This window comes from Macrobrachium rosenbergii, chromosome 25, assembly GCF_040412425.1.
Source record: "Macrobrachium rosenbergii isolate ZJJX-2024 chromosome 25, ASM4041242v1, whole genome shotgun sequence".
Taxonomy (NCBI): domain Eukaryota; kingdom Metazoa; phylum Arthropoda; class Malacostraca; order Decapoda; family Palaemonidae; genus Macrobrachium; species Macrobrachium rosenbergii.
Genome location: NC_089765.1, coordinates 45,549,410 through 45,559,288, shown reverse-complemented (window position 1 = coordinate 45,559,288; position 9,879 = coordinate 45,549,410). Strand labels below are relative to the sequence as shown.

Below are 9,879 nucleotides of genomic sequence, written 5' to 3'. Positions count from 1 at the left end.
ACGGTTAGAAAGATCGATAAGCTTCTGAAAAGGAGGAAAGATCGATGTGACTTGAAGAAACGAAATGTCTTGCAAAATGTCAGAGGTTTTTTTCTTTTTCGTAATTCACCTTGAGAATGCCTTATGACTTCACGCCATATAAATAAAAACTTGTTACAATGGTTTTTACAAAAGTTGCATGGTAATTATATGAGAAGAAAAATATGACAGTCGTTGCCACATTTATATTTTCGTAGCTGGCTCGTGGATAAGAACCAGTGCTGTAAAACTTCCAAAACATTAGTTGCTTCGTGCTTCTATATCATAGATGACTCATCAGCATTGCACGAATCCCTTGAACAAACTGCACTATTCTCCTCTATACTGCACATACTTTTGCAGTTCCTGGCTATTAATTAAGGCCCATTTCCTTTCTAATAATTCTTACATGTCATCTATTTATTCATTCAGATCTTTTTAGGTCTTACTTTTTTACCATTTTTCAGCCTAATAATTCTTCTTACACTGCATATATAGTTGCAAAATATTTCATCCCAACAGCTTCAACCTTTTTTTCTTTCATTTGCATTTAATATTCACGCTTCACTTACATAAAGGGGACGTTGTAAAGAACAGCAACCCCAGAGTACCTGAGGGTTGTTTATCTTAACAAGCTAATATTTGGGGTGGCTGATGTTAACAAGCTCATTCTGATACTGGCGGTGCATCTGTTTGTTGTCGGCCAAATGGAATGTCCCTTCGCCGTGTTCAATACTGGGGGGTGGCTGATGTTAACAAGTTCATTCTGAGGATAGCCAATCTTTACATGGGTACTCTGGGGTTGCGGATCTTTACAACGTCCCATAAAGGAGACTTGGTTCAATAATCGTGTTGTCTTCAGTGAACAATACAAATCCTCACAGTTTTTTTGCACACAGTCTTTCTTCACCTGTTCTGAGACTCAACACTTTCTAATAGTTTCAGCATTTTCTCTTCATAACCTCCAATCAGAGCTATATCATTTTAAAAACATCAGTCATGGCATGCCCTATTCAAGGCCCATTTTATTGTCCCACAACTTTACAAAAATCTCTTCTGCCACTTCTCTGATTTCTTGTATCACTTCATCCACAAAAATATTGAACAGTCATGGAGATGTAACAGACCATTACTTAGACCCACTTTGATACCAAACCAGTCACTCCCCCATCTACATATCATAGCACATGCTTAGCTTTCATCCTAAAAACTTAATTGGTCATGGTAACTTACCTTCTATACTATACGCTCTCAACACCATCCACCATACCTCTCTATCAGTTTTATCACAAGTCTTTCATGTTCTCCGAACCCAACCAAGCAGAGATTCAGAAACCCTGAACATTCTCTCAGGACCATTCTTCTCCATTTAATTACCATATAACACTCAATATCAGTACTTTTCCCTCCAACCACACTCAGTCTTACCTATAAAATTCTTGAGCTAACACACTGGTACTCTTCCACCCATCCTGAGATTTCATCTACCCAAGACACACTCACTCTGTTCTCCCCATTCTTGTGCACACTGCCCTTTCACGTTTGTCTCAGTAAGCGCTAAAACATCAGGGTTTCTCTCCTTAAATCAACTAATATATCTTCTCTGCACCAAATATATACATTTTCTCCCACTTTGAATGTTGCAATATCAGTATAAGAGTATTAGGCCTTTCACGCTACGCAGTGGTGATGATGCTATCATTTTCTTGTTCTTGAATCACACAGGAGTGAAAAGCGTTACTGTATTGCCATTGGCCTCTTGAGATGACATTTAGCTGTCATTGAGGATGGGATTTACTCCCACCTAGTGGTGAAAAACTTTACTAAGCACTCCTCTGCCTTAAGGTATAACACATCTGTACCTCAAACCACTGGCATTTCTTTCGTCGGCAATCAGCAACGCCTGAGTTGTACCGCTACTTGACCATAACCAACGCACGGTCTAGAAAGAACGTTGCTTATTGTACGGCTAGGCCTATAACTCGCGTTTCCTGCTATCGCCACCTCACCGTATACTACATAAATGCAAACTTATCTATGAATATATATAGGTGTACGCGCGTATTTTGCAATCAGGACGTGTGCGAATACGCAAAAGTCAGTCCGCTAATATAATTATTAATAGAACGCAAGGCCACGAGAAGAAGACCGTAAGCAAGTATTTTTAATCGCCCAGTGGGGACAGCGAACTTACCGAAGTCCGCGTTCCGTCTAAACCCTTGGGATAGTTGTGAGGAGGTCGCAATTAAACCTTTCCTTGAAGGGAATGGAAACTTTTGAATAGATGAGAGTTCGTTTATTCATCGTCACTGGCTTCGGTTTAATGGACATCGTAATTGTCGCTGCTATTGTTGGTCCCTTTGTTAATTTCTATAAAGGTTTTGAAGTATTATACTGAATTATACAAAATTTCAAATGCACTCATGAACACTCATTCGCATGAGCGCATGCGTGTGTATGATATATATATATATATATATATATATATATATATATATATATATATATATATATATATATATATATATATATATATAATATAAATATAATATATATATATATATAATATAAATATAATATATATATATATATATATATATATATATATATATATATATATATATACTGAACTCATCCCTTAATGGGGATGACTCCAGAGGACAAATGAATATCGATTGCCGTCTAAAACAGAAAGAAAGATGGGCGTCATAGCTAGGGTGACCATTTATTTGAGAGGTGAAAGGGGTACACCCGTATAAATCAACAAGTACAGTACGTATATGCTATGCATAAGCATAACCATAATTTTTAGTTAAAGAAAATGGAGCACAATTCTTACATTCTACGGGTACTCATGCGAGAGCCTTTGAGGTTTCGAGAAAAAATATCTTGACTCTTATTTTTGAACAATTAGCAATTTATTACAATTGGACATGCATGGGGACACATGGCCTACCCCAACGCCAAATCAAAGTCCTCCAAAAGAAGGCATCGTGCTTAAACCATACGAAAAATGGGAAAAAAAGAGCACATTAAACGAAGAAGAAGAAGAAGAAGATGCATGGGGACACATGACGGGCAAATTCCGTAAAGGGGGACAATAGTACGTCCCCCGAAGGTAGTGATTTTTGGGGGGACAGAGATTCAAAATGGGGGACTGTCCCCCGCAAATGGGGACGTCTGGTCACCCTAGTCATAGCTATATTTTTCATTTAATGAGGAAGATTATGGAAGACTAATTCTCATCATTATAACCTTAAATAACTGACCATCATAATTTTGTGGAAATGCATCACTGTAAAACTTTAGGCACTGTCCCCATTAAGATAGGACAAGTCAGCTTACATAAGCGTTGCTCACAATGCCACACGGTATAGGTAAATAACGATATGTAACAGCAAAGATGCCTGGTGTGTAACTCTGGACCCGGACTGCGTCGGTTGCGGAAATGGTCTGTCATCCAAGAAAGTAATGAGGGAAATTTTGTCAGCTTATACCTACACACAAAAAGAATTCAACTCCAGCAGTTAAATGTTGAGGTAATAGGTATTAATTGACTTTTTTCACAGTGGCTAATAATTGCTTCGACAGTGGATTATTATTATTATTATTATTATTATTATTATTATTATTATTATTATTATTATTCCTAAAAGATAATTTCTTGCAAAGCGAGCCTTCATGGATTTGACCTCTCAGACATGAATAAATATCATATAAAACAAAGATATGTCAACAAAAACAGATTAATGTTCATAGCATGAAGAGCATTATGTAAAAACAATAAGGCTAAGGCTATGCTGGCCGGAGCTGGAGGGTCAGGGTACAGCCTTTCTTATACTGAATGAAACTTTGTTCAGTTAAGAGTCCTAAAAGGATAAAAAAACAAATGAGTTTGAACAAAATCACGATGGAAATTTCACATTCGTACAATCTGGCCTCAAAAGGAACGTCCTCTGGTGGTGCCTGACAATAGAATTTAGGCCAAAGGCCAAGGCTGGGACCTATGAGGTCATTCAGCGCTGAAAGGGAAAGTGAGAGTAAAAGGTTTGAAAGGTGTAACGGGAGGAAAACCTCCCAGTTGCACTAGGAAACAATTGTTAGGAGAGTATGAAAAGTAAGAAAGAGAACATGAATGGAAGTACAGTAAAAGGAATGAACAGGGGTGCTGCTAGGGGCCGAAGGGACGCTGGCAAAGAACAGTAAGTAAAGCCTACAGTACACCGCATGAGGTGCACTAATGACACTAACTCCCTAATGGAGTGAGGAAACTATGGAGACACGCGCACACACCTTTGAACTCCGTTCCTTCTTCTACGTCCCATCGAAGCCTTTCGGCTTTAAAGAGGCAGGGCTGTCCCATTGCAAATGGATGAGAAAGACCCTAGTACACTATATTTTCCCATTTTTGGGGGACTAAGCTGGTGAACAGCCTTCTAGCACCGCTTCTAAATAACCAGTCTAGTAAAAATACAAACTTGGGCATTTCTTCCAGTTCCTAAAATTGATGAAGCTGGAGAACAAAATCAATGAATCAATGCTTCGGTTGGTAGCTGAAGTCTAGTGCTTTTAAATATTTCAAAAGACGATTGAAAACCAATGGTGGTGAGTCAGTTAGGTGTAGCTGCGATTCATGTTGTAATATTGATCGTTTTGTTTCCCGTACATAGTCGGGCATTATGAAAGAAATCACCAGGGTTCCCAGATGTATCAGACCAAATTATCGTACCAAACCTCTTCAAATTATCGTTTTTTGATGAGCATTATCGTACATTTTTCATTTCATAATATGACTGTATTTCACCTTCAAAAACACAAAAACAAAAACAAGCAAATTAAAAGTGCTGAAGTTCAGCAGGTCTATAAGAATGTACAGACTCGGAAGAATGGAAAGATTTTCCAAGGAAAGTCGAGGCAAAGGGATAACCAAGAAGTGTATGGCTCCCAGGAGACAGTGACTGACCTACGGATTAAAAGGGGTAGAAGATAATGGATATAGGCCTTTCAAACTCCAGATAAGTGCATTTGGCAGCGTGGGGGACAATGCCTAAATCGCCAAGAAGGAACCGATAGACTTTAGGAAGAACCAAAACAAGTTGAAACATGGACCTCCCATTCGAATCGCTGCCAATTCTTCCTAATTCCAGACTCACACGTCTTCATTAAAAGTGCTGAAATATCGCAGATGTGGCAAGACGTAGCCACGTCTGCTGCCTGGCAGGTCAGTTTATAGGATTAATGTCTTTGGATGTTTTGGATTAAGCCGGCCTTCTGCCGACTCAGGCCCTTGCTCATGCCGCCTGTAGCACCCACAAGGGAATACCCTCTCAGATATTCATATGCGGAAGTGATTCACAAGGTTATCAAGATTTCAAATAAGAAAGAGAATCAAAGCCTTATAGCAAAATTTCTACATAGCTTTAGTATTTATCAATTACAATCATAGATATATTTTATTAAAATTTTTAATGATACATAAACAACAGCGATATACTCTGTAAAATTATTTTAAATATTACAATATGCATAGTCCCGATGCTTTACAGCCTTGAATATTCTAAATTGCTGTAAGTTGACAAAAAGGTTCAAATTATCGCACATTTTCAGTAATTATCTTAAATATATCGGAAATTATCGTATATCGTACACACGTTATCGTTTATCGTACAGAGGGTCAAATTATCGTACTTGTACGATAATTATCGTACGTCTGGGAACCCTGGAAATCACATTAGCACTACTGAATAATAGTAGTAGATTGGAATTACCTTTAAAACGGCTCCCGTGTACTCTGGTCCTTATGGAACAAGTAAGTTAAGGAAACAAAGGCAGGTTATCGTGTCTTTTATTAAACGTTTACAGGACTGTTACATAAGATGAGAAATAAGATAATAAAAGTATTGAAATAGCATTTATGAAGTTTAGTCCGTTATACTTTTTTTTTAATTATAATAATTATAACTTAGCTTTTGATGGTTTGCAAGCAATGTAGTAAACCATATAAAATTTACAATAAATATATACGCATTTAGACATCTCGTAGGAAGCTTAGTTAGTAATAAAATTTATAGTAATCATTAATAGCTTAAGCTAAGAATCTGAACTGCGAACACTCATGGTGTGATCCTTCTGGTTTGGGTTCCTTGAAATAATGAAGAAAAACTAAGCTGGCGAGGTATTTTCCATAGCATGGAATGTTGAAGAAACTCATATCTTGACCAGAGAGGGTTTTGACACGTATAACAACATCAGGAATAAAGGTACGAAACAACTTTTATTGAAGTTAAAAGCCTCAGTAACAATAAAATCATTAATGAACAGCAGCTCGAGCTTTCGTTGCACGTGAGAAAGGGGCAAATGTACAGTGAATAGTCACAATCTTAGTACAAATATTGTTTTGAATAGTTACCTCTAAGGAGTTCCCTTTTCGTCAAAGGGGAGCCTAGAGTTCATCTAATAACGGTCGAACCAAACAGCCTCTGCAGGTAGGCCTACTTGGAGTTCATTCTCCCCGAGGAGAGTTTGTCCAGTTTTTGTTGTTTTCGCTCTTGTAATATACCATTCGTTTGTTTCGTGGTCATTTATAAGGAATTACGTGATAAAATCATCATTCTGCTGAGCTACTAGCATTATGAAATTTGATAGCTGAGGGTGATCACTGTAGTTCGATCTAGTCTATAGAGTCATAGGCACCAGGTTCAACCCTTGTTTGCTATTCAGTCTTTGCTTCTCATTTTTTAAGCGTCTGAATATTCTTTATACGCAGGTTCTTAATAATTTATGGTCAACTTTGAGTGTTATAAATATAACTTTTGGTAGGAATATTTCAGGTAATTTCTTATTCAGGACTAAGAATTGTTTATCAAAGTGAAATCAAAACCATTTTGATCAGACCGGTACATGTTTCTAAGAAAATGGGTAATGACTAACAGATGAGAATACCAGCGTGAAAAATCATGAAACCCAAACCTAATGGTGTACATAGAAACGAAAAGCTAAACTAATGTTGTACTGAAAAATTAAATTCCAACCTACTTGTGCGCGGAAAAGGGGAAACTAAACTAACAGTGTGCAAACAGAACATTCCAGACTAGTGGTATAAAAGCACAGAACTCCAAACTAACAATTTAGAGAAACGAAAATTCGAACTAATTATGTGCAGCAATAATAGGAGAAAGCCATTCAGAAAACAACTGTAACTGTAACAATATAAGTAGGTTGTGCACCAGTTAGCAAACGCGCAGTGTGTCCACTAAAGTGTTTGTAACTTGAGAAGAGAGGAATCCTAATAGACCTACCCACCTGCTCATGTCCTTAACCAGTCAAGTGGCGGAATCTCAAAGAGACCCTTTCCGTTGCTCGGCGTTGGGGGCGATGATGAAATCCAAGAGACGCAGAAATTAAAACCTAACAAGCACCTTTAAATGTTATAAACTTTATAATGTCATATATCCTTTCAGACGTTTGACCCTGGTTAATATAGTGATCCTCTCGAAGCAGGTGTTCTTCAAAAGGTACACCATTTGCAGTTCATTTAAAATTACTGTTACTGGAAACTTCATACGTATTAAAATTGTACGAAAATTAAGTATACCTACAGATAAGTTCGGTTACACGACGATTAAAGATATGATGAAATGGTTGAAGATAATTAGAGGGTAAAATAAATATAGGAATATATGTTAGATGCAATGAATGATTTGATGAAAAACGGAATGGATATTAAGTAACATATGAACAAGATTAATTAGTTATGAAAAGAAGAATGGTATTCTATATAGTTAACTGCTGCTTCTATCACAGACGCAAATGTCTCAGTAATCCCAAAGATAATTTGGTTGCTTCCCATCCGAGCGGAAAGCCGAAGTGACGTTTTGGACGGCATCAAAATAGTAAAAGACGCTGAATGGACACTTGTTGTAGATGGCGCTACAGTCGATCTCGTCTCTCATGCCTAGCATTTGGGCTGCTCGGTACGACATCAGGAGTTCTAGGTCTTCCTTTTTACTTCCATAGCTGGGCCTGCAAAGGCATATTTCATTTTTAGGGACGCATAATTATTCAGTAGGCGTTTATTACTATTTGTTACTAAAAAGTTCCAAGTTTTCCTTTTCTGTAATAAATGGCCTACAAAGATAAACTGATTTCCAAAGCTCTGGGGTTGTATGATTATTCAGTAGGCGTCCAACATTATTAATCATGTCAGTTTCATGTTTTCCTTTATATTGTGTAATAATTGGGCCTACAAAAATAAGCTGTTTTTCCAAAGCTTTATGCTCGGCTGAATTTATACAAACTTTAGGTTTGATATAACTTAAGAGAGACCAGACTATGTTGTATGGGGTAAAATAGATAAATTTGATTCTAGAACCTAGATGTGTAGAATGGACACGCATTATTACATAGGCTGTATTTATCTGATTATATGAAAAAAATTCATAAATTTTCATAATTCAATAAATATTTATAAATCTAGGTTGAAATGTTAAATATTTAACATCTTACTCGATCGAAAGATATCACATTACTAAAAATATGACTTAAAAACTGTCATAATTTTTGCTCTTCTCTTAATTTACTGAGGTTAAAATAATTAAACTTTTAACATATATATCCCGAATTCTGAAAATATATTATAATAATTTCATAGAGGTTTACTTTGCTTTTTGATATTAAAGAGAATTGTGCTTATTCATCAATATGTTTTATATGATTTTTAAGGTCTGATCGAATAAAAGCAACAAATTAAAGAAAATTACAAATTCTTTTAAAAAGATAAGCTCTTCTAAACTTGGTTCCCTTCTGATAGCCCTGTTAAAAAGAATGAGTTTCATTCTAAAAATCAATAAAAAACTTACGTAAACAAAACAGTTAGCAGTTGTCCAGCAACGGTCCACTGGCTGATAGGTCTACGCTGCAGCTCACAGATGAACCTGAGTATGCAAGAACGCCCGTCGACACCATACTCCGCAGACAACCGACGCTCTATACTCTCGTACACCCCAAACTGTTCTTCGCCTAGGCTCCTAAAGAGAAAGAGAGAGAGAGACTGAAGAAATGGAAAAGAGCCATAACAAAGTCGTTTTAGGATGAGATTACTGTTCGCTTGATCTCTATCCATTTTTAACTCCTTTCTGAAATTAGCGGGTAAGGAGATAGAATCTTTCACATTCTCTCGACCAGCTCAGGATATCTTTCTCTAAATTTCATTATCAGTATATAATAGTCTGCCTGCTTTTATGCCTGTTGCTGTACTCTTTTGACTTTTCTTTACATAAGGATGGGTAGTTTCTGTTGAGACGGGTAAATTCAATTATGAATTCCCTCCCTGAGGATTTGTAACTGTGCTGCTGACTGCTCCGGAGCTTCTCCCAGCTCACATCTCACTGTGACACCAGGTGTGATCTGAGCTAAGTTGCACTTGCACAATATGTCAGTCACACGGCCCCAAGGTTTTCCTTCAACTTTTTGGCGCCAAATAATGTAAGAAGCCTTTCAAACTTACCTTACGCGATCTATTTTTGGCGCAGTGCTGATTTTTGCTCAAAATGGTTGATCGTTAAGGGGAACCTTAAGACAGCAATATCCCACTGTAGGACTAACCACCCAGCCACAAGAACGATATACGATATATACAGTATGTATATATATATATATATATATATATATATATATATATATATATATATATATATATATATATATATATATATATTATTTCAGAAGTAGAACGAATTGGATATTAAACGACATTTGTAGCTTAATGCTTGTGTATAAATTACGGTGATGTGAAAAATTCATTCACACACATATACGTATATATATATACATACATACAGTATTATATACATATGTATATAT

General features: G+C 36.7%; 1 protein-coding gene across 1 annotated transcript in view; it reads right to left on the bottom strand.

Annotated features, from left to right (window-relative positions):
- Window positions 1–5,849: 5,849 nt before the first annotated feature.
- Window positions 5,850–9,879, bottom strand: part of LOC136852630 (uncharacterized) — a 10,795-nt gene continuing 6,765 nt past the window's right edge. The window contains exons 3-4 of the mRNA XM_067127558.1: window positions 8,877–9,044; window positions 5,850–8,040 (exon numbers count right to left, since the gene is read on the bottom strand). Coding sequence (XP_066983659.1) covers window positions 7,833–8,040; window positions 8,877–9,044 — 376 coding nt within the window. The 3' untranslated portion in view covers window positions 5,850–7,832. The remainder of the gene's footprint in view (window positions 8,041–8,876; window positions 9,045–9,879) is intronic.